Below are 25,664 nucleotides of genomic sequence, written 5' to 3' on the forward strand. Positions count from 1 at the left end.
ACCTGTGGGTACCGGTCTTGAGATTCATGTAGGAAATTTCGATTTTTGAATCAATTCTGTGGGTGCTCGGACCCGTTCTACAAACTTCCGTGGGTGCTCGAGCACCCACAGCACCCCCGGCTCCGACGCCACTGCTTGGGGTCATCTTTGATGAACGCTTGAGCTGGCAAAACCACATCGCGGAAATCTCCAACAAAATCAACATTCTCCTTCCAAAACTCTGGTGTTCTACAGGGAAAGGTGGGGAATTAATGCATCCATGAGACGCACTCTCTACCTCACAGTAGCACAGAGAATAATCGTATATGGAGCCGTGGTTTGGGGAAGTCACCTCACAGAGGCGCAAGGACGTAAACTGGACTCAATTCAAAGGGGTTGTCTTCTATACATCTTAAAGGCATATTCGACTTCACCAACCAACGCTCTGCAGACTATCGCAGGCCTCCCTCTTCTCAGATTTTTCGTTGAATACGAAGCAAAGAAGGGTCTTTTTCTTAGAAATGGAAAAAACATCCTTCTCTCTGATGACAACAGCCTAGGGCATCTGCAATTCCGGAGAACATTAACTGGCTGGACACAACACCCTGCTGAAAGTCCAGCAGACTACCAAATAACTACATCAACATCGGATATTGAGACATATGGGGACACCAACGAACTGCTAGCTTTCACGGATGGCTCTAAGTCAGAACATAATGTGGCAGCAGCATTTCTTATTGCAGAAATGAATTAATAATTTGCCAGTGGCCATGCAAACTCAATGAACATAATTCAGTATTTCAATCAGAACTTTTTGCCATTCATATGGCATGTAAGAAAGCGACAGAACTAAGGGAAAAAAACAGTGATATTCACCGACTCCCTCTCCTCTCTACATGCAATTAAAGACCCTCTCTCGGGACACTTGGTGGCAAGACAGATTAGATCAGAGCTTCGTAAAAACCCAATGCTCAGGCTTGCAGGGGTTAAAGCCCATGCGGGCATTGGGGGTAATGAACAAGCTGACGCATTAGCTAAAGCTGCAGCAACGAGAGAATCATCAGACTTTTCCCTCTTCCTACGAAGATCCTGGGCTAATAAAATTCTGCTGGAAGAGATGCACACTAGATGGCAACATAGATGGACAAATGAAAGAAAAACAGGTAGAAAAATCTTCGCCCTATTACCTACGGTCAAAAGTAAGATGAGGAGATGGACCAGAGAGATGATCCTTTTCTTTTCAGAACATGGTCCATTTCCAACATACTTAGCAAGATTCCACCGGCGGACTGACAGGTGCAAGAGCGGAGGAGAGGGCCCTTTCACTACACTACAGTCTGTTCACTTACAGCAAACTTCCATGTATCAGACCAATCCAATGATATGCAGACTTGGAAAAATAATACGTACAAAAATCCAAGCACACACAACAAGATTAAGAGACTTATCAACTATATAGAAGAACATGAGGATGAACTGATTTTCCCAAGATCCGTGGTACAACAGACAGAAGGTGGAGCTGACTATTTATCAGATTCTTTTTCAGACTCTGATTTCGAGCCATAAAACCACAAAAGCCATTCATAACTGAACTGATGAATGGTAACATGAACTGATAACTGTCTATTCATTTTTTTTTTTCACATTTTATCTTTTCAATTTACTATTTTGTGCAAATATAAGTGATATCATGACATGTATCGTATAACATTCAGTGACCAACTTTCTTCAGAATTCCCGTTGCCGAACTAAATGTAAATTAACCATTCTAATTGGGACTTTGATGTTCGAGGAGAAAGAATGCTCTCAAAACAACTGAACATGAACAATATTCTACAATTGCTTTTGTACCATCCACCCTTCCCATAACTGTGATGTTTGCCATTGATTGCCCTGCGTGGTAACTCAACGTCAATTTTCCAACTGTAACTCCGGTCTTATTTCCATATACTGTGTTTTGTTGTGTATGTATATATATGTGTGTGTATGTATATGCGCATAAAATTATCTCTTTCCAGAATGATAGACACCGGCGGCCGGAGGGACTGGGACAGGGGACTTGATCTCCGTACCCATCAACCGATGGGTGGTAAGGGACAAGGTGCGGTGATGGGAATGGATGGACGTGTGTCGTAGGATGAGGACAGCCACATGGTTCTGTCTTGTTGGTTCAATGGACTGGAGAGAGTGCTCTGTGTGCTTCCACGAGCGTGCTTATCGCTGTCTTGGAACGGCGGGGCCGGACCCTGCGGCTATCGCATCGAAATGCCTGCTGGGCGTGGATACCGGGAGAGTTATTCCAGCATGGCCCAGCCGCAAGGTAATCTGCTTATATCCCGCAAGGGACAGAGCAGGGGCCATGTTTGGTTTGGAAGTCATCAAGGGTACATGAGTCCGAAAGCCCATATCGATGATGTTTCGTTGAATGGTTCGCACGCTGACACTTGTTGATGGCCCAGCATTGAAATCTGCAGCAATTTGCGGAAGGGTTGCACGTCTGTTACGTTTAATGATTCTCGTCAGTCGTCGTTGGTTCCGTTCTTGCATGATCTTTTTCCGGCCGCAGCGATGTCGTAGATTTAATTTTTTACTGGATTCCCGATATTCACGGTACACTCGTGAAATGGTCGTACGTGAAAATCCAAATTTCTTCGCTACCTCGGAGATGCAATGTCCCATCTCTCGTGCGCCGACTATAACACTACGTTCAAACTCAGTTAAATCTCGATAACCTGCCATTGTAGCAGCAGTAACCGATCTAACAATTATGCCAGACACTTGTTGTGTTATATAGGCGTTGCCGACCGCAGCGCCGAACTCTGATTGGTTCCATATCTCTTTATTTGCATACGCATGCTTGTACTAGTTTTTTTGGCTCTTCAGTTTATTTTCAGTACATGACAATTATGTTTAATGTGCAATATTCCGAACCCATAAGTTTAATCTTCAATATTTACAAACACACAGAAAGATTGAAGATATTATTTTCATTCATTTTGAATGAAATATTATATGTACGGAATAATTGAAATGCACAGTATTTTCGAAGTGACATTCTGCAAGTGCATAATTTGAATCTTCCATATTTTCAAAGTAATATTCCGCAGATGCATAATTTGTATGCAAAATATTTTCAAAGTAATATTCTGCAGATGCATACTTTAAATGCTCAATCTTTTCAAATTAATATTCTGCATTGGAACTTTATTTAACATGATGAAATAGCACCTAATAATGAAACAAATTCATGAAGAGATCCCGTGGATCTGTACTGATGAACACAAAGTATCGATGAGTAATTACTACAATTTCAAGGACAGAACAAACATAAACAAAAAAATAAAAAAGGGGGGAAAAAGGTTAATAATTATATCGAAATAATTCTGCATCTGTGAGCAAGTATACAATTAGGATACAATACAGCATTTCAGATATACAGTATGTTTTCATATACATTATAAATGAAGATTATGGAATGCTAGATTGATGCGAGAATTGTTCAGCGACTTCGACATGTGGAGGCAAACAGTAGGAAGTGTACTTAAACATTTATAAAATTCGATTTATCACTGATCGATAGAGCTGTGTTTTTGTTGTTTTTTTTTTCTTGTTTTTCAAAAATGATCGTTGATGTTAGCTATTGAGAAAAGATACTTTTTTAAACGTTTTTTCAGTAACGGTATTGAAGGGGGAAAAATAATATCATGCGGCAGTTTGTTATAAAATTTCGGAATAAGATATGTAAAATGGTTTTTCTTCACTGTTTTATGTATCAAGGGAATATTTAGAATGTTATTGTATCTATTTGATGTCCTTGATAAATTAAGAGGAAGACTAATTTGTTTTTTATTAAGTAGGAGAATCGATTTATAAAAGTATAAATACCGCAAAGGGAGTATGTTAAGTTGCCGGTAGAGATCAAATGACGGAGTTGAGTAATTGCCAGTTAGTGATCGGATTATTTTCTTTTGGGTGTGGATGATGGGTCGCAATGTATTGATGTAGTCAAAACAGTTAGTCCATATAATAGATAAGAATGAAAAAGGGAATAATAATATGACAGCAAAAAATGGGTATTTAGATAATGTTTTAGATAATAAAATTTATACACTATAAAACAAAGTTTTGATTGGATATGTTTTACATCGGACTTCCATTTAAAATTTCGATCTATAACAATACCTAGGTATTTAATGGAGCTCACTTGTTCTAATGGAGTACAGGTACATAACAGATCATTAGGGCAGTTTTTATTATGAAAAATGAGGTTACAATTATCCAAATTAGTGAGGTTTGAGAAACTAACGTATTTTGTTTTTAGAATGTTTATTTCGAGATCATTTGATCGAAACCAATTTCGGACTTTGATTAAATCGTTGTTAATAATATGATCCAATGGTTGATGATCATTCCCAGAATAAAGAAGTACAGAGTCATCCGCAAATGTGATTATTTTGCCATTTTGTTCAAGGTTACAGAAATCAAATATAAATAGTAAAAAGTAACGATCCCAAAGTAGTTCCTTGGGGAATTCCTCTGTGCATGTTCACTGGACTACTAATATGCTTACCACACTCAACAGATTGAGATCTATTATTAAGATAGGATTCAAATAATTTATGAGCAGTACCTCTAATTCCATATGTATGCAATTTAGCAGGTAATATATTGTGATTGATGCTGTCAAAACATTTTCGTATATCAAGAAAAATTGCTATTGTTTGTTTTGAGTTATCTAAGCTATCAGCTACAAATTTGCTAAATTCAATTAGTGCAGTTTCAGTGCTTTTGTTTGGCAGGAAACCATGTTGATTGTCTGAGAAAAAATTATTAGCATTTAAAAAAGAGTATAATCTACATTTTAAGATAGATTCCAATATTTTGGATGCCGTACTGAGAACTGAGACTATAATTGCTGAGATCATTCTTGTCACCGGTTTTATAGATAGGGGTAATGATTGCTTTTTTGAGTGATTCTGGGAAAACACCACTTGTGAAAACAATTATTAACTAGATCAGAGAATATCTGAATGACGCTGTCAGGAAAACGCTTCCAAACTTTTGAGTTCATTACATCGATGGACGATACGGAATTTTTTAGTTTGTTAATAATTTTCTTTATTTCAAAAATATTAGTTGAAGAAAGAAAATTGAAAACCATGTACGTATAGTTTTTATAGTCATCCATGGAAACTACAGTATTTCTTCCAATACTATTGAAATACAAGTTAAATTGATTGGCAAGAATCAGAGGTTCGATATTTTCTGGAAGTACATTCTCTTTGTTCTCAGTGCCTAATATTCGGTTAACAAACTTCCAACGCTCAGTATTGTTACGACATTCCGAGAACTTAAAAGAGTAGTACTGTTTTTTTAGATTGCTTTATTTCAGATTTGATTTTCAAAGTAATATTCTGCAAGTGCATAATTTGTATGCAAAATCTTTTCAAAGTGACATTCTGCGGGTGTGCATAACTTGAATCCTCAATATTTTCAAAGTGATATTCTGCAGGTGCATAATTTGAATGCAAAATATTTTCAAAGTGATGTTCTGCAGGTGCATAATTAGAATGCAAAATATTTTCAAAGTAATATTCTGCAAGTGCATAATTTGTATGCAAAATATTTTCAAAGTGGCATTCTGCGGGTGCGCATAATTTAAATGCTCAATATTTTCAAAGTGACATTCAGCGGGTGTGCATAATTTGAATGCAAAATATTTTCAAAGTAATAATCTCAAGGTGCATAATTCAATTGTACAATATTTCCAAGGTAATTATAGTTTGTGGTTTCAAAATAAACGGTATGTTCAAGGTGTCAAAGTGAAATACACATGTTTCAGATTCAATATTTAAATACATGACTTTTAAAAGTCGTAATATTTATAATAAATGGAAATTTCATGCTTTCACCATAGCATCCTGCCATGACACTTTTCCTTTTGTCATGAAATAATTTTTGTATGCCTCTCTATTCTGTTTTGCTTCGAGAGTCGTATTTCTCAGTACGACTGGTTGCAAATCAGTTAGTGGTAAAGTGTCTGTGTGCCAGTATCCTTCATGCACTATTTGATTTTCCACATCCTCTGTCATAAGTTGTTGCACAAATGTAGTCAGTGTTTCTCTTCCTTAACAAATTGTGCAACGTGCAAATGGCAATTATTACGTAATTGATATTCTCAGCCTTCATATTTATAGGCGCTTGGAGAATTCTAAATCGTGATGAAATTATGCCAAAAGCATTTTCAACCACATTTCTAGCACGTGACAGCCTATAGTTGAAAACTCTTTTGGCATAGTCCAACTCCCGCTGGGGGAATATGGTTTCAAAAAATTTTCCCCCAAAGAAAAGGCTTCATCCCTAAAAACAAGAAATTTAAATTTTCGACGTTTTTTCACATTGTGGTAATTGCAATTGCCTTGCTTTCAATGATCGGCTGAAAACTCAGTATAATCAAAAACTCCTCCATCAGATACTCTTCCATTTTTGCCGACATCAACGAATATGAATTCATAATTTGCATTCACCAGTGCCATCAAGATGATACTATGGAAGTTTTTGTAATTAAAATATAATAATCCTGAATGTGGTGGTGGTACAATTCGTATGTTTTCCATCTAAGGCACCGCCACAGTTTATGAAGTTCCACTTGCTTCGAAAACCATCAGCTATCTCTAACCATTCTTTTTCACTGGCAGGCATCTGAAGAAAAAGGACAAAACAATCAAATGTAATAAACACCTGAACTTCAATTAAAAAACACCATTTCTCTAAATGGGTCTAATTAATAATGTTGTGGTGGTGGGAAAAATCACGGCACCAATGTGATGGTGCATGTTTTGAGTCACCACTCTTAATTTTAAAATGAAAATGAAATTCACTTTTTGAAAGAAAACATCAATTATGTTGTGGTGAAAAGTTACTGAGTACTATTTAAATTGACAGTACCCCAAGAAAGAAAACTCTTGGCGTGGTGATCATATTAGTTGGGAGTAAAATTTTGAGTTGTTACCGCTCCCGCAACAACCCTTTGTGTGTCGGTGAGTAATTCTCCTAAATGAATAATGAATATGCACTACAGTCAAAATCTCTGACAAGAGCCGCACTTTCCGGAGGCAGATTCGCGACAACATAGTTGTACTTTGTGACAGATTCGGTTTCGGAACAGCGAGAGTGCTTTCACACATGATAAACCACAGCGCTGGATCATGGTGGTTAAAAAGTGGTACCTGAACGGCACTTACTTCCATGCTGAAAATCCAGGGGGTCTATTACGCTCATGTCGTTATGCCCACGTTTCAAACGTGTTTGGGGTTTGCGGTGCATTGTGGGATCGATTTACGTCACCATCGCTGAAGGTTGATTTTTCTCACATCGTTACTATAGTCCGTTTCAGGTTAACTTTGCAGTGAAGGGGAAGCTACGAGGAAACCGCATCACTCGTTGCTATGGGAACGAAAGCCTCTTAACCTATGTATCGATGCGCGGCCTCGGTAAGGTATGGCCGATTCTCGCCAATCTCACTGGGAAAAATATTTTTTACGTGTAACGTAATTGCACAGTTAAATTAGTAATAATTATACAATTAAAAGAAAACCATTGCCGATACTTGCAGAAATTAAAGTGAGGTTTTTGAAATCATTTGTTTTGTTTTTTGATTAGAAAGTGTTTTAAAATTTAGAAAAAATAATTATCTTCTATCAGCGTGTCACTTACTCTTCATTGATGGGCCGTAAGTAACACTAAAAATTTCAAAAAACAGTCATATTTTTCTGCAATATTCTCTTCCCTCAGCTGAAATTTATTAAAAAAAAGAAATCCAAACAATACTATGAAAGCAACGTATAATTTTAAAATACTGTATATTAACCAGGGCTCTCAAAAACTTGGGGATTTTTAATTCTTTCTTCAATTTATATGGAAAAAATTAATGTTAAATAAATTAAGAAGAAGCAGGTTAACTGTTTTCACGTGTAAATGCAGGAATAGCACCAAATAATAATAATGATACGGAAAAGTTTAGAATTTGTTTACTCACTTTTCTTGCCGAAATTTCCGTCACTCGACCTCCCCCTTCCCCGAACGGTATACGTCGATGCCACTTGTTTTCCCGACACCTTTAGTCTTTTGTTACGGTTGATGTGCTGCTCATGGTTATTACGGATTATTCTTATGGAGTTTTGTTTACAACGAATATTCAAAAGCCAAAAATATAGTATTCAGGAATGGAAGAGCAGAGAACTTTAGCGTGGCTATCTCTGGTGAAAATTAAGACACAACTGTCACATAACAGATGAAAGCCCAAACCACTGTGGACCCCCCCCCCCCCCACTCATTTATTGTATCTGAAGAGACGTTAAAGGCAAGGGGCATGAGGAGAAACAGGTGGGTGGAAGATGGCGTCCGTTCGTGTGAGGGGAAGTCGCGACTCTGTCAACACTCTCCGTGATCGGAAACTAAAACTATCCCATAAACATGGCAAAAAATAAATGATTAAAAAAAGGAGGACCTATAACCAAAACTTCTGCACCCATAGAGGGCCTCTCACAAGTCACAATAGTATCGGCACTCTCGTGGAAGAGAAACACTTCTTGTAATCTATGAGTGAATATCTGAACTCACTGAAGCCTATTTTTAGGAGAAAATAAAACTGATTGAATATTCGTTTTTATGTAAGCCTACAACTGCATGTAAAACAATGAAAAATTGTATCGTTATGGAAAATTCAACCAAATAACGAAAAAAAAATGCATATATACAGTATATAATTGTGTAACGAAAAAAAACACGACAGTGATATTGGCGGGGAAAATGTCTAGGATATCGCGCCAGAGTGTCGTCGCCGTTGCTATGGATTTTTAATAATGGTAACCAATATTTTTTATAATTTAAAAATTTTAAACAAGTAAACATCGGTTCAAAACGCTTTTTTTTCAGTATTTTTTTCAAAATCATATAAAAAATTGAAATATTCTGCATAAAGGTTCATCTTAAACCTCCGACATATGAGAACTATATTTTGCGGCGAAGGAATACACTCTCTACCTTTCTCTTCACTGCAAAGTTAACCTGAAACAGACTATAGCGATTTTCGTTATCGACATCGCTACGTGAAACGTTAACTAACGAGAATCGGAGACCACTCGTTATGTTCGCGTTACGGAAATAAACATGGCCGCTCGCGCGTACATTTTTCGATGGTGAGAGCAACGGAGACAAATTAGTTAGAATTGGAAATTATTCATTCATTATTAATTTCTCAAGTTGTTCATTATAATGAATAATAATTCTCTGAATTACGTTCCTTAGTAACATGATTCAGAGACAGCATTATCGTTTAAAATGTTATCTGCACACATACTGATTGGAAAAAAAATTATTCATAGTGGTAAATCGTTATAAATTATTACACTCGGTACAAAGATAAATCACTCTACAAAACGTTTTTTTTTTTTAATCTTGTATTGAAATGTCTTTATTCTAATCTTAAACTCATCTCAATATAAGAATATTATTTAACTGGCAAATCTCTCTATCGCGATGTTTTCAAGACATTTTGAAATTCGCTCAATATTCTTTTTACATCTCGTTCAAAATCGAAGTCAATATATATTTAAACGTCTCCAGATTTTCCCCTTCTTAATTCGTTTAATAGCATTGGTATTTTGTAATATACATATATCAATTAAGTATTGCTACTTTCTGTGCAGTACACAGAAGTGTAATGCAGTAAACACCATTTCACACACACACACTGTACTATGCGCACTAAAAGTACACTATAAAAAATCAAAGTAAATTTTATTAATCAACAAATAAATTTTTTCTAATCCTTGAGTGCATTTTCTGATCGGAGTATAAAAAATGTCAACAACAGTGTAAATTTGGTGGTACTTCATTTTCATGTGTGAAACAAAGAAACCAATTTTCTAATTAATGATGTAAATAAAAGGTTACTTGTTCTTGATTTTGACTTAATATCAAGACGGTAGATAAATGTGTTAAAAACATGGTAAGATATGATATTTTTGATAGTCACTTTGGAAATTCATAACATCATTAAACTTCAATAGAAAATCATTTTTTAAACGTAATAATTTAGAAAATTTCCCCGCGCCAGTATCATGTGCGTGCATAGCCTACCTTTTTCTCAAATATTTGATGAAAATAAAAATAATCCGGATGAATTAAAAAAAAATGCAGCTTAGAAAATTAGGGACAACCAACACACACTAACGCGCACAAATAAATAAAATAATAATAACGCAGGTGCTGCAGCACTCGTTGCAAGGGCGTAGCGGGGGGGGGGGGGGGGAGACTTGGGGGTCTGGTCCCCCCCCCCCCCCAAATGTGAGAAAATGACCGAAAAAAGGGAAAAAGATGGCCAAATCCATTGTTCTGTCACTTTGGTCCCCCCCCCCCGAACGAAATTTCTGGCTACGCCCCTGACGCGTTGATAGTGATGATGATTATCAGCAGCGGAGAAAATTATCCGATTGGTCCATCCCTTTCGGAGCTAACGCAACTCTCGGACCAGGGAGTTTTTCGTAAAATAGATAACGACATACCGCGGGTTGCTGAGAAAAATCAAGTTTTTGACGATGATCGCTGAGATTTGCGTTATGAGGCTCGTTCAGAATTTGCGTTAAGGGCGTGACGTCACTAACGACCTCGTTGTATAACGACGTGAGCGTAATAGACCCCCAGGAAAAGTTATGTCAAGTTCCGGAAAGCGAAAGTTCACTCACAGGGAAACGCCCATAGATTGCCTCGTGCTGCGCTGCAGTGAAGAAACTGGAACTTGTTTGAAGTCCGCGGTCACCATACTTTGGGTTATGAGGTTGCGTGATTTGTATAAAACGAAGGATTCCGGATAATTGATTAATTTCTTAAAATAATTATTTATTTACAACACGAAACATACGACAAAATAAAAATCTACGGAGCGACATATTGAGCTCTTGATGGTTCGATCGCTTCTCCTCCGATTTCCCGCGTGACAATCCGATGGCGTCGGCGTTACATGTGCCGCCATCTGTCAGATAAAATACAAATCGAATCTCACTAATACCACATAACATTATCACAAAGTTTCTCTCCCTCACAATATTTTACAACATAGTTTTTTCCTTTTTTTTATTTATTTAAGCATCGGAAACAGTGGAGAGAAAAGAATAAATTTTAAAATTGAAAGACTCACAAGGTCTCAAAATTATTTAACTCTTGATTAACAAAAATGTTTGTTTCCCTTAAATTATTTATTTATTTTTTTTTTAAAAAAGAAAAAACAGACTCAGAATATGCTGAAAGCGAAAAATCGGCTTTTCAAGAATAAAAAAAATTATTCAACGGATTACGAACAGTGAGAGAGAAAGAGAAAATAAAAAGAAAGGGAATCTGATCTTCCTTTTACACGTACCGAACGCGTTCATGTGGGAACAAGAAAACTGACTCATCAATATGGCGATGATATCTTTGATTATCAGTGAATCATTAGGTGTGTCTCTCTCACAAAAGAAAGGATATATTATTCAAAAGAACACGCATTTTCTCGTTCAATTTAACTCGAAGTTTCCCAAAATTTTACAGGAAGAATCAGAAAAATTCAATTAATCTGTTGTTGAGCTCAAAAGATTTAGATGTCAAAGCAAAGCATTTAATATTTAGGATTTTCCGACAAACACATACAGTGTGATGCATAAAGAGCGTGTGTCCACTCTACACAAACGATCGGTGGTTCAGATCTTGGACGTTTTATGAATATCGGAAGGAATGATAACACAAGAAAAAAAATATAGACTACCACAAGATTCATCTCAGCCTTCCACAATGAAATAATGACAGAAGCTCAAATATTTTTCACATGACAAACACAATCATCTCTACATTAAGCAAATTACACTTATTTGACATGACTATTCTAGGTTAAAAATATCTCGGGCTTATTTGTCAAAGGGGGGGGGGGAAGTGTCCTACTTTTCCCACCGTGACAATGTTTTTATCCTGTGTAATCACTTTTTTCTTAAAATAACAGTAGAGCTATCTTATTTTTTCACTATCAAGTGATTTGAATTTTTAATACCATCTTATTTTAAGGGGAGAAACAATTAACTTTTTCAGGTCCAGCAAATACAAAAACGAAAAAAAAAAGAATGAAGTTGGTGATGCTGCCATGAATTTCATGAAGTTGTGCACAAATGTGTTGTCCGATGAGGCTAAAGACAAAATTGACATTGGTGAACATAAAGCTTTTGGCATAATGGTTGCCAAAAAGTTAAAACGGATGGACCCTCTTCAAGCTATTTACGCAGAATCCGTAATCAATTTGGCACAGAGGAGAGGACTATTAAATACCTTGGACCAAACCAGTGATGTTTGCAGTCACAAATGCAATTTATATATCACTCCTGTACATTCTGCAAGTACCTCAGCTGAGAACCTCAAGATAATAATCTATTTTTATAAATATTTGATTTTTTTTTCCTTGCATTGTTATTTTTACTACGTCCAATTTTTTTCCCTAATAAAATATCCAAAATACATCTAAAGAAATCAAGAATATTTTTCCAGTTTTCGAATCCTTATTTTTATTTATGCTGTAACAAAAATTGTGTTCACGGCTTTTTTATTTATTTATATATATATATATATAGATATATAAGCCGTGAACACAATTTTTGTGTATATATATATATATATATATATATATATATAAATTGTATTTTAATTTCTTTTTTCTTCACATTAGGAATATTTTTTTTACCATTTAGTCTGTTAATAATATGAAACAAGAGAAATAATATAACCTTGTGGGACTAAAGTTTATTATCATAAGGGGCATTGTAACGGTACACTATATTTTACGATCACTTTATTAATATTATGTTATTGTTTACATGCGTTAAGCCAAATGCTTGTCTCATACGATGGTCATATACAGAAAAAATCACTACCGGTTCTGGCAGAAGGTAGGGGAACATATAAAAGTGGATATAATGAGAATTTTTTTTACATTTTAAAAAAGAAATTACTATATTTAAGAAAAAAATTCTGAATGCACTTGACCAAAATTTTATGAATTCAAATTCATTTACTTAAAAACTTTCTCATTAAAATTATTAAATGCACAAATATTTTACACTCACCTTCATGTACTCCGTGCGCAGAACATCAAAAATCGCTTTGCACACCTTGGGTATGATGATACTCAGCAATGGAGCAGAAATGCCGGTGAAAAATTTTAAATTTTCGTAGGAACGGCCCGTTGCAAGAAATTTTAATGCAGCTGCTAAACGTTGTTCAGCCGAGATGCTGCTTCGCATCACTGTGTCCAATTTGGTAATTTTTTTCTCCGATTAAATCCACCAACTCATCAAAAGATGCACTACTCATCCGTAAACAATTCCGGAAATCCTCAGGATAGCTCAACTTGAGTTCATTTAGCAGTTCCATGTGATTGTACTTTTTCCGATATTCTTTCATCCACATTCAGCGTTCCGATTTTATATTTACATAATTACTATTTGAAATAGCTGCCATGCTTAAGGAATGACAATGATTTAGAGAATAATTCTTTGAACCAACTTTGATTGGAAATTCGTTTAAAGATAATTAATAGGAATAAGGTTTTTATAGCTATTTCGAAAAACATTAGCAGGCGAAATTACTATACATTATTACTATACATAATTCAATGAATTTGCCAAGATAATCGTAATCAATCATTTTCAGAATTTGTAAATTACAGTTATTACGATTGATATCACAACTGTATAATAACATATTTTCTCCAAAATTTGCCGATTGGTTTTGGTTGTTGCCGAGGTAAAAAAAGACCGAAATGAGCTGTAATTACAGTTTACTGCCAAATTATCATTAAAATATCCGGAACATGTGTACTCGATGGCGTGCGGGAAATTAGAAAAATTCATGAACTTGAATGACTAATTAGTCAATTAATTATGATCTTAATGAGCATCCGGATCGTTGTGATTAATAAATGACAAGTTTTCAAACTTATAAAAATCGGAAAATTCGCAATTTTGCTAATTTTCATGAAAGTTGCTAATGTCAGCATTTACCGTAGTGCTTCGTAAAAGCCCGAAATGTATGTTTACAAGCGTTTTTCGGGCGTTTTCTAACTCGGAATCTTAGGATTTACCGGTAAAAGTGAAACCTAGGTTTTACCACTCTTCGGGCTTTTGCCATAACATATGCTCATGTATTTGAGCGTATTTTTATAACATTCAAATTCTTGCACAGGAATGGCTAGCTACGGCCCTGGGCCTGCATATACTGTATGCAGGCTCAGGGACATGCGCAGAACCTAACTTTGTGGGAGGGTGCGATGGTATCTCTCCCAGATAAATTTGAATCACTAACCTTCAAAAGGGATTCAGAATTAACCGAAATAAAAAAAATTCATATAAAAAGCTTATATACAACTTCTCTGTCGATATTTTAATTTGTTAAAAAAAAACTTTAAATTTTTGATCATCTTGGGGCAGACACCCATAGGATTACCATATTTTACTGAGCCAAAAATCTAACATTTTCCAGAAAAGTAGGTTGAATCTTCATCCCTGACATCAACTACAGATTCGGGAAAAAAACGGTACATTCTATTTGAAAAAAGGACGTATGGTCAATGGGAAACATATGTTGTTATGACCCTACAGAGAAATGTTTCAAACTTTGAGCAACATTTTTGATCTCTAGCGTCCCTGCCTGCCTTATTGTATCTTGCTTTCTTTTCAGTAAAAAGCTGGACGTCACCGCTAATATACTGAACAACAAGTTACGAACGAACTATTGCAGGCTGAACTCGGTGAATTCTAGGCCAAGATTTGTCCTCAAGACAACGACTTGACGACTTACAGGCTAGAAACTATTGCATATTCGAGCGAGAACGTTGTTTATTGTATGACGAGTGAACGAGACTAGCTGTCGACCTCAGAGTCGGCAGGTGCAGACAACAACAATATAGGAGCGCACTCTACTCGCACGCCACGACCTTTATTATAAATACATAATTTAGACTTGTTTTTACGAGAAGGATCATCTTCACAGGACATACATGTACATGATGCAACACGTACAGCTTTTCCCTATTTCATAAGCCACTCGTACGACAGGTGTTCTCCTACGAATTAAAAAGGAGGGTCAAGACTATCGGAAATATACTCGTATGACGCCTTTTTATTTTTGAGGGGGAGAAAAGAATCGGAGAGATGCAGAGATTATATTATATTGCGTCCAAATAGTGGCAGATGCTGTTTTTACTTTTTTTTCTATGGTCTGAACGGTGTGGGTTTTTTTTTTCTCCTCTTCCCGCGTCAAGTTCCGACCTAATGAATAAAATAGCCGCGCGAAGACAAGTCTACGATCGAATAAGGCCAACGAAAACATTGGACAGGCACGATTTTCACGAGTGGTGCCTATGCAGCTGCAGGAAACATCTACATGATGTTTTTTTCGAACGGAGGCGGGCTTTTCGCCTGTCGTTCACTAAACGTGCTACATAAAGTATAATCATTATACAGTCGTCATATTGTACGCTGTAAACGTTTTGATGTGATGATAAAATTCCGCCAAGAAACGTCTGGAAACTGAATGTAGGATCAATTTATGCATTCTTTTTCCTGTTTTATACGGTACATACTCATTACATTACTTGTACATCTACGAGCTTGAAACGAAATGAGAGGTGATGTGAGGTTCCGATTCATCCTTCCCATTTCGTCGTATCTGAGCCTAAGTCGGCCCAGGGCCGGAATAACCATTAAGAAAAATAAGCACGTGCTTAGGGCATCAAGAGAAAAGGAGCACCACAAAAAATTATCGAATTGCATTTTTTTTCATTTTTTCCCCCAGCATCAACTCTTTGGTAGAAAATCCTCATAGGATCCTCATAGGATCTGGCTTTTGAAAATACACTAAAAATGGTATATATATACATACATTGAGTACATGTGTTTTGCTCCCCCTGGAAAATGTTTGCCCCCCCCCCCCCCCGGAAAAAGTTGAAATGACGGCCCTGGCCTCAGCAACAATATTTAAATCTCAAATCCAGAGCTAACAAGAGCTCACTTTAAGCTGAGTTTTTGAAAGATGTCACAAAAATTTCATAAAGTAAGTTCAGAGTACTTTAATCAACATCATAGACTCCAAAGGCTTACGCAGGTAAGGACTTAGGAGCCCGCACCCCCCCCCCCTCCAAAAGATGATTGAAAAATTTTAAGTATTTTTGTACCAAAATATAACTAAAATATCGAAAGAAAATACCTTTCTATGTTATTAAATCAATTTCTGTTTATTTGAAGGTAAATTACTCAAAATTCCTCTGCAAAGATTTCTTGTGACCCCTCAAAAGGTCAATCATGGAAGATCTGTAAGGCGAAGTGATTTTTCCGATACCCCCCCCCCCCAACTAAAAATATTCTCTCGAAAATTATTCTCTTATCTAATTGTCATTAGGATTTAATTTTTCTGCACCTAAGTCACACGCAACGAATTTGGTCGTCCGAGAAAAGCGCCGACCATAGAGTAATATAATAGTAGTCTATATATATAAAATTGATTTTCTGTCTGTCTGTCTGTGTGTATGTATGTTCTCTATACAAATCTACAATTTTGGATCGATCGTCGCCAAATTTCACATATATACCAAATGGGACCCGACTTGAACGATAGGCTACTTTAAAATTTCGTCAGAGCAGGGCAAATGCCCCAAACGGGCAAAAACCTGTCAGGCAACAATGGTTTTTGGGACTCAACAATCACTTTCCGAACATTTACTTTGGTTACCGTGGTTCCCTAGCAATGTGTTTCAGACGAGTGTATGCCTTTACAACGGTTTCTCACTTCTTTAATTCTGTTAGTATATGCATATGTATAATAATTTATGCCTTTATAATGGTTTGATACATTTTCAATCCTGCCAGTAACGAGGCTTTTTGAATAGACGTCATAATCATCATCAGCATCGCTTTGAGGGTCAAGAAAAGGGTGATCCTCATAGAAATCAGTGTTAAAATTGCCGATTTTACTGTAGAAATGCTGAAAAAATGCTGAGTTTTCTGTCACATCAATAATGAGCGGTCTATCTTATTGCCAGAGACTTCAATTTCTGGGTTTACACTCGCTGGAATGGCGTAGAATCGCTGCAGATCTGAAGATGTGCTACAAACTAGTCCACCAAATTGTTTATCTACCATCGAGAGAGCCTTTCTTTGAAATCATAGACAGGCGAGTTAACCTACGTAGGCATCGCTTCCAAATAAGAATACCAACGGCCAGAAGGGAGTGCTTTTTCCACGGATATAGATGCCGTGTGGCAAGAATATGGAACAGTCTTCCATCAGAACTTGTATGTGCCTCCTACGCAAGATTTGCTTCCACTATTGGGGATTTCGACCTGGCTCCGTATGCGAAGTGCTTCCCGTACTGACTATTATTATTATTATTTTTCTTCCAGTATAAGTGCATTTCATGCCTTCTGGGGTTATTGTAAATAAATAAAATAAATTAAAAAAATTGTATTGAATTCTAATTTCTGAAATATTGAGTTCGATGAGAGATATACGAAGTCCGGGAGATTAAATATTAAGTAATTAGCTGGACCTACTTTCGAGTTGAACATTCATGCAATAACATTGATTTCAACTTTTTATTTATATCCTCTCAAGCATGAAAATTAATGTCTCCGTATTGTCTTTTAATATTAAACTGCATAAATTCACATACAGTTTAGGTTGTTTTAAAATTACTTATGGGCCCATAAAGTATACCGAAGAAATTCCACAGCTTCAATTAAGCATTTTTGAAAGCTGAAACAGGCAGATGGATAAGTTCAGGGGGGGGGGGGGGGGGATCGAAATACCTAGCGCCCCTTAAAAAAAGGAAAAAAATATATATTCGTTTCTATTGCTATGGCGTAGATAGCCATCGCTATCAGATGACGCGGGAGAGTTCCAATTTCCAGCCCAATATAATATAATAATAAGAGAAAAGGGGACTTAAGCCATTTAAATGTACAAAACATGCTCTTTCGCCTCCCTCAACACTCCTTAATTTTATGGCCACTTACTTAAAGGGCCCCTTCAAAGTTTGCGTAATAGCCGCTCCGTATTCTTCTTTTCTCTCTCTCTCCCCTATATACTGAAGCCTCTTGACCATTGTAATTTTCTACTCTTTCTAGTGAGGTTAGTAATAGGTGCCGTAGTATCTGAAAAATTTTGTATGAAACGCCTGTAATACCCAACCAGCCCAATAAAACGGCGGATTTTCCGTACGGTGTTGGAAATTGGAACTCTCCCGCTTCATCTGATAGCGATGGCTATCGACGCCATAGCACTATGTTTCTTTAAATCTAGATGTGTTTGTTTCATGAAGTCGCGCAGGAAGTCGCCATATTGGTTAACACGGTTTGCATGTTCCTCAAAGAAAGAGGGAGATATCACGTGATCCAAACAGCCTCATTGAAGAAATCCCGGGCAGCGCCGGGTATTATAGCTAGTATCTTTATAATAATAGCATATCTTTAGTCTATGGTGCCGGCAGCCATTTCGTCGTTGGGGGGAAGCAGTCAAGTGAAGAAAGAATAGAGTCCTTTCACAAAGCACGACGGACGACAAAATCGTCCGATGGCGCTGATGCAGTCGTCCCAACGACTGACAATGGACGACGTCGTGTCGTCGCCGTGTTGATGGTCAAGTACGTGACTCAGTATATGCATTCACACGCCACGATTTGTTAAAGTCTGTTGTCCATAGTGCACTATTTTTTTTCGATATGATCAAAATATGATATTACAGAACAATCAAAATTAACAATTAATAAAAGATATAATTTCAGAATTAATAAAAGGCTTCAATTATTTTTCTCCCTAATGGACTCAGGGCTCTATAGACTCTGTTAAGATTTCACTAAATTACATCAGGTTACCCGCGAGCTTTGTGGGAAGTTTCAATGTGGTCCGCCGTCAATGGTCAATATAGCGAATTTAGGAGGCCAAAAAAAGGTTTTCTCGAAGACTAATGAATATTTTTGAAAAATTATTTTTACTTCACATCAAAAATAAGCATCTACACAGACTGAGAAGTATAATTGAACATTAATAACGTTTCAGGGACGCCGGAAGTCAGAAATGATTGGTGTTGCTCAAAGTATGTGAGTCATTTCTCTGTACAGGCTATAATATTTACATATATTTTTTCCTGACTGGCGCTTCACAATATGCACCTGCTGATTTCTTTGTTCGGAATTATGAGACGACATTTTAGAATTAGATTTAATTTCTTCAGATATAAAGCATGCGAGCTACATACAAGTGCAACTTGTTACCACGATGTTTTGAACGCAACTGTTGCCATCTTACAAAACAGTAATAATGAGAATAAACGATAAAAAGGAAGAAAATAAAAATAAAACGATCCCCGATCGTCCATACTCCCGCCCCAAAAAGGTGACAGTCAATAATCTACTGGCAAACGACATAGATGATTCACGGAACGTTTGTATAAACCATTCACAGTCTTGATTTCCACAACTCTGACCTTTCCGTCGTCACCTGGAAAGACTTGGGTCACTCGAGCCAAGTGCCACTTGAGGGGAGGTGTGTCTTCCTTCAAGATAACGAGATCGCCGACTGCTATGTTTGACGTTTCACGTTTCCACTTCATCCTTGGTTGAAGACTGGTCAAATATTCCCTGGACCATCGATTCCAGAAATCCTTTTGCAATTTTTGTATCTTGGCCCATTTGGCTTGTAGACTTCCCGATGCTTCACCATCACCTTCGGGTACAGCAGTCATTGGAGTACCGATGAGAAAATGTCCAGGAGTCAAAGCTTGCAGCTCGTTTGGATCTTGGCCCAGTTGAGTTAGGGGTCTTGAATTCATGCAAGCTTCAATCTGGACAGTCAGAGTAGTTAATTGCTCATAAGTGAGAGCACTTCCCTTGCACGTTTTCAACAGATGACGCTTTAAACATTTGATGTTGGATTCCCACAGTCCACCAAAGTGAGGTGATAACGGAGGAATGAAGTGCCAATTGATTTTTTCTTCAGAGATAACCTTCTGTACATCTTGAGATTTACAGAAATCGAACTGCACCTTTAAATAAATGGCAGCACCCTTGAAGTTGGTTGCATTGTCCGAATACATATCTGTGGGCTTCCCTCTTCTGGATATGAATCTTCTAAATGCTGCAAGGAAAGCTGCAGTACTTAGCTCTGACATTATTTCAATGTCCTTTGTTGTGAAGCATACGAACAACGCTAAGTATGACTTGAGTCGAACCTTTGACCTCTTCAATATCGGCTTCGTTGTAATCGGTCCGGCAAAGTCTACACCAGTTCTTTGGAACGGTCTGCAGGGCAAGACTCTGTGTGCGGGTAAATTACCCAACATTGACGTCTCAGGTCGTGCCTTGAATCTGTAACAGGTTACGCACCTATTGAGTATTTTTCTTACGGTGCTTCTACCCGACGTAATCCAGAATTGCTGTCGAATCATTGAGAGAACCAGTTCAGCTCCAGCATGAAGGTATTTGAGATGGAAATGTTCCACTATCAGGGATGTCAGATGATGATTTTTAGGCAGGAGCAATGGATGCTTGGCACTTGTACTAAGATCCGAATGTTTCAATCTACCACCCACTCGTATCAAACCCCTTGAATCGATGAATGGACTTAGTGACAAGAATTTGTTTGTGGGTGGAAGGGGATTTCCCTTATCAAGAAAACTGTGTTCGTCCTTGAACTCTGAGTTCTGCATGATCCGAACTAATGCTAGAGTAGCATCATTTAATTCAGCAGCACTTAGTGAACCAACGATTTTGTTCTTGAATTTACAATTGTGGATGAAACGAAGACTCCAAGCAGCAACACGTTGAAGTTTAACAAACGATGAATACTTGCTGATCACACTCCATTCCTCCACGATTTCGTGAGATTGGGTTGCATTCACCGACTTCTTTAATTCCGATTCATCCTCCATCAACTGGTCTGAAGGGGCGGAATTGGATGGTATCACCAAGCCACTTTCACTTAACCAATCTGGCCCTCTCCACCACAAGAAATTTTCTCTCAGCTGTGACGGTGGTAACCCCCTGGAGGCACAATCAGCTGGGTTCTCCTTGCCGGGAACGTGATGCCATTGATTTGGATCACTTGATACGTGAATCTGTTTCACTCGGTTCGCGACGAATGTCCTCCACCTAGTAGGATCGGATTTTATCCAATGAAGTACAACCTTCGAGTCAGCCCACAGAATTGTGTTGTTGATTTTCAAATTCAAAGCTCCATTCACTCGTTCAGATAGTTTAGCCAGCAACACTGCTCCACACAGTTCCAGACGTGGTATGGTTGTAGATTTCAATGGGGCAACCTTTGTCTTTGCACATATCAAGGCTACATTCACTTCATCATCTGTAAACTCAGTGCGAAGGTAACAAACTGCAGAATATGCCTTACATGATGAATCACAAAATCCATGAATATCCATACTCCTGACAGTCCTTGTACTCCCCATAAGAAATCTGGGAACAGAAATGTCCTTCATGAGAGAAAACTCCTCACTAATTTTTCTCCATCCGACAAGACATGAGGCATCAAAGGGTTCATCCCAACCCCTATGATCCTTCCACAGACCTTGCATCAGAATTTTTAGGATCACGGACTCAAAAAACCCAGAGGATCATAAACCCTAGCAATCTGGGATAGGAGCTGTCTTTTTGTTTGGATTTCTGTGGAATTTTCATCAACTTGAACACTGAAGGTATCTACACATGTATTCCATAGAATTCCCAGAATTTTTGTGAACGGAGTTTTTTCGAATTGAACCAGATTTGTAGAACCTTGAAGTTCCGGGGGAAGGTCATTCATAACCGCCTTGATGTTAGAGTTCCACTTCCTCAACTGGAAGCCTCCCCTTTGCATGAGTTTTATCATTTTGTTCATCAACATCCTTGCTTCACTGATGGTTGCAGCACCGGTCAGCAAATCGTCGACGTAGAAATCCTTCGATGCAATCCTTGAAACATCTGGGAATTGTTGCTCTTCATCTTGAATCAGCTGCTGAATTGTTCGAATGGCCAAGAACGGAGCACAGGTTGTACCATAAGTAACTGTAGTCAGTCTATAGTCCTTCATATTAAAACTTGGATCGTTTCTCCACACTATGCGTTGAAACTCGGAGTGATTCCTCTGAACGAGAATCTGTCGAAACATCTTTTCTATGTCGGCGGTGAGTGCAACAGCATGCGATCTGAATCGTATAAGAACATCAAAGATATCTTCCTGGAGTCTCGGACCAGAATGCAGAATTTGATTTAGTGAGATACCTGATGACGTCTTGCACGAGGCATCGAACACCACCCTCAGTTTAGTCGTGCTGCTCTGCTCTCTCAGGACACCATGATGCGGCATATAGAAATGCTCAGTGCAATGAGTACTCACGCTTGATTCTGGAATGAGCTCCATATGACCCAGTTCTTGGTACTCGTTCATGAAGTCCACGTATTTCTTTTTGAGTTCGGGTTGGCTAGACAAACGTCTCTCCAGTGTCTTGAATCGTTTGACTGCTATGGATCTAGATTCTCCCAACTCAGCAGTTGTAGATTTGAATGGCAGACTCACTACATACGTCCCGAATCACTTCTCTTGACATCTGTAGCGTAAATTTCCTGGCACATCATTTCATCGGACAATTCTTCTCTTTCGGCGGGAATCGCTTCCAGTTCCCAGAACCGGTTGAGAATCTCGTCCACACTGGCACTACAACACTGAGTCTGAGTGCAGCTAATTTCGAGTCCTTGCCGTGTCCCCTTAGCCGGCACCCTTCCAGTCAGTATCCATCCCAGTTTTGTCCTCACTGCAAGTGGAGCTCCAGGCATTGAGAGTCGTTCCGGCTCCAGAATATCGAAGAAAACATCTGCACCCAGAATTATATCGATCGGCCTCGACTTGTAGAATTCAGGATCGGCTAGTTGAATGTCACCGAATATTCCCTCAGGAACGGATATCTCGAAGTTGGGGATTTTTGAAGACAGTTTTTCGACAACTAATGCTGTTGTTGTATGGATTTGACCCTTGCCGCAACTTGCGATGAACTTCAGATTCACTTGTGCTGTCGAAACGTCACATATTTCATCACTGACCCCTAGAATCGAATGCTTAGATTTTTTGAATATCATTCCTACTTTCTTGCAACAGTCCTTGGTTATGAGAGATGTTTGGGAGCCACAATCCAGGAGTGCTCGACATTTTACATAATCACCCCGGCACCCGCGGACCTTTATGAGTGCTGTAGACAGCAATACTTGACTTGATTTTGCTTTGGAAACATTGAAAGTGCTCGACACGGCTGCTTCTTCACTCGTAGGTGTTACGACAGGAGGCTGTACCTTGAATTCATGCAAGAGAGTATGGTGCTTTCCTTTACAACACTGGCAGCGGGTTGTAAACAAACATTTTGCAGCTGAGTGATTATTCCTCAACCAATTGAAGCATAGCTTATTTGACTTCACGAAAATCCACCTGTCGTTGAATGTCATGGATTTAAATTTGCTACAATCACTGAGCTTATGATCTTGTTTACACACTATACACAACACATTAGCTTGTTTACGAGTAGCACAGGAAAAAGCAAGTCTAGAATTGCCTTTCGACTCTTCCCTTGGTCTGGGACCATCTTGGACAGACTTTAGACACCTGGCCTGTTTTTCAAGGAAAGCTATGAATTCATCATACTCGGGATAATCTTGACCTTGACTTAGTTCCCACTGCTTGATTAGATTATCATCCAATTTTTGTTTTAGAAAGTACACCAACAGTACATTCGAGAGACCACTTACTTCAAGTCCCAAGCACTGTAGATTTCGTATTGCCTCGTTCGTGGTGTCCAGCAGTTCCAAGATGTTTCTTGAATTCACGATTTTCACTTGTTTCAGTTGGAAGATCTTGGCGCACTGTGCATACGCGAGTTCACGCTTGTTGTCATATCTCGACTTCAAAGAATCCCACGCTTGAGAATAACTCGCACTCGTAATCGCAAATCCCGACACTAATCTCGCCGCTTCACCTTTCAGGGCCGCCTTCAGATACTGGAACTTCTGGACATCTGATAAATTGGGGTTGTTGCCGATAGAACCCTCGAAGATTTCCTTGAAGCTCAGCCAACCTCCGAACTCGCCCTTGAACTCCGGTAACTCGAACGTTGGCAGCTTGAGATTATTGTCCTTCGACTGAGATTTTTCACTGGACTGGCTGAAACTATCTTCAGCCATCGACACCGAACTTGTCATCTCGCGAATTTTTCGTCTCAGCTCTACGTAGCCGTCATACTCCACTTCACCGAGTGATTCATTCGATTTCGCGATATCGCGGTAGCACCTCTCTAGATTCTGATTCAAGTTTTTTAGCTCGCGGTTGAATTCCCGTAGCAAATACACGTCATTGGATTCTAAAATGGCTGACACCTCTTCCTCCGCCGTTCGAATTTCCTTCGTCCAGAGCTTGAATTCTGAGAGCATATCACTAGATTTTGATTTCGGCATATTGGAGAACGATTTAATTCGAACAGAAACGCCACGGAAAAGAGTTGAGTTCACTCACCGATAACACTCGCTTATTTTGGTTGACTAAGGCCCTCCTCACACGGGGAAACTAAAATCGAACTCGAGTTGCTTCAACTTGAGAGTTGAGTTGACTAGAACGAGTTGAGTTGCCCGTTCTCCCTCACACGGCGCTACTAAAAGCCCGGGAAACTGAGTGAAAACAGCACAGTCTGTAGTTTCCCTTCTTATCTTCCGGTACTATCTTGTTAACCGGGTTAGGAAAAATCGAAACAAATAAATAAGAAAAATAATTTCTATTATATGTGAAATTGCTACAGAATTTCAGCTCACGGGTAAATACAAAATTTCATTATTTAAATTGATATCATTTTGAAATGACAATAAAATGGTAAAGAATGGATAATTTTTTAGTATAATTTCATGTTTCATTCGGAAAAAAAAATTCGCAATAAAATGTCTGTTTTTCCTCTATAAATGTGCCTTTCAGTACCTATATATGTTGGATTTAATATATTTTTATTGTTTATTAGTTAAAATATTGTCATGCAGAATTTTAAGTAGTTTCATGAGATGAAACGACGAAAGCTGGTTCCCAGAGGCAAAAAAATAAACTATAGGCAAAACTAGAGACAAACAACACATGAATTGTTGTTTATGTTTCAGGGAATGATTTTCCCCGAATACTCGCACACACAGATGTGCGTGTACGTGACCTAGATTACAGACATTCCAAGCAAGGGGGAAAATCAGGGACCATCCCTATGGAACACGTGCTTGTTTAGGTACATGTAAAAGTAGACATTATTTTGAAATTTTCTGCAGGTTCTTATCCAGGGCCGTCTTAAGAGCGACATGGGGGGCTCCCAGCCATGTATTTTTTTTTTCTGAGATCCTACTTGGCAAATTCATTTGGTTATTCCTGAAATTTTTTACCAGATATAATTTTTGTGACGCTCCATCTTCTTTTGAAATCGCCCCAGCGGGGGAGTGCCTGGGTGGGCCCATGTGTTTACTACAGACCCGTCATCTAGGGGGATCAGGGGGCTATTGCCCCCCCCCCCCGGCTTTCAAAAACACACTATAAATAGTATATATACGTACATACA

At 38.2% G+C, this 25,664-nt stretch overlaps 2 protein-coding genes across 2 annotated transcripts; both read right to left on the minus strand.

Moving 5' to 3' along the window:
- Nucleotides 1–19,451: 19,451 nt before the first annotated feature.
- LOC149069430 (uncharacterized) lies at nt 19,452–22,513 on the minus strand. The gene is made up of 2 exons (XM_089250049.1): nt 21,686–22,513; nt 19,452–21,449 (listed from the first exon to the last, which is right to left on the minus strand). The coding sequence occupies exons 1-2, from the start codon at nt 22,487–22,489 to the stop codon at nt 19,452–19,454; spliced, it is 2,802 nt and encodes a 933-aa protein (XP_089106175.1). The 5' UTR covers nt 22,490–22,513.
- Nucleotides 22,514–22,617: 104 nt separating this feature from the next.
- Nucleotides 22,618–24,537, minus strand: LOC149069431 (uncharacterized). Its single transcript, XM_089250050.1, has one exon. It carries the CDS (start codon nt 24,535–24,537, stop codon nt 22,618–22,620), a length of 1,920 nt encoding a protein of 639 aa, XP_089106176.1.
- Between the last annotated feature and the right edge of the window lie 1,127 nt (nt 24,538–25,664).

Source organism: Pholcus phalangioides, unplaced genomic scaffold (assembly GCF_987345545.1).
Source record: "Pholcus phalangioides strain wild (caught in Gottingen) unplaced genomic scaffold, Ppha-v1.0 ptg000022l_1, whole genome shotgun sequence".
In the NCBI taxonomy this organism is placed as follows: Eukaryota; Metazoa; Arthropoda; class Arachnida; order Araneae; family Pholcidae; genus Pholcus; species Pholcus phalangioides.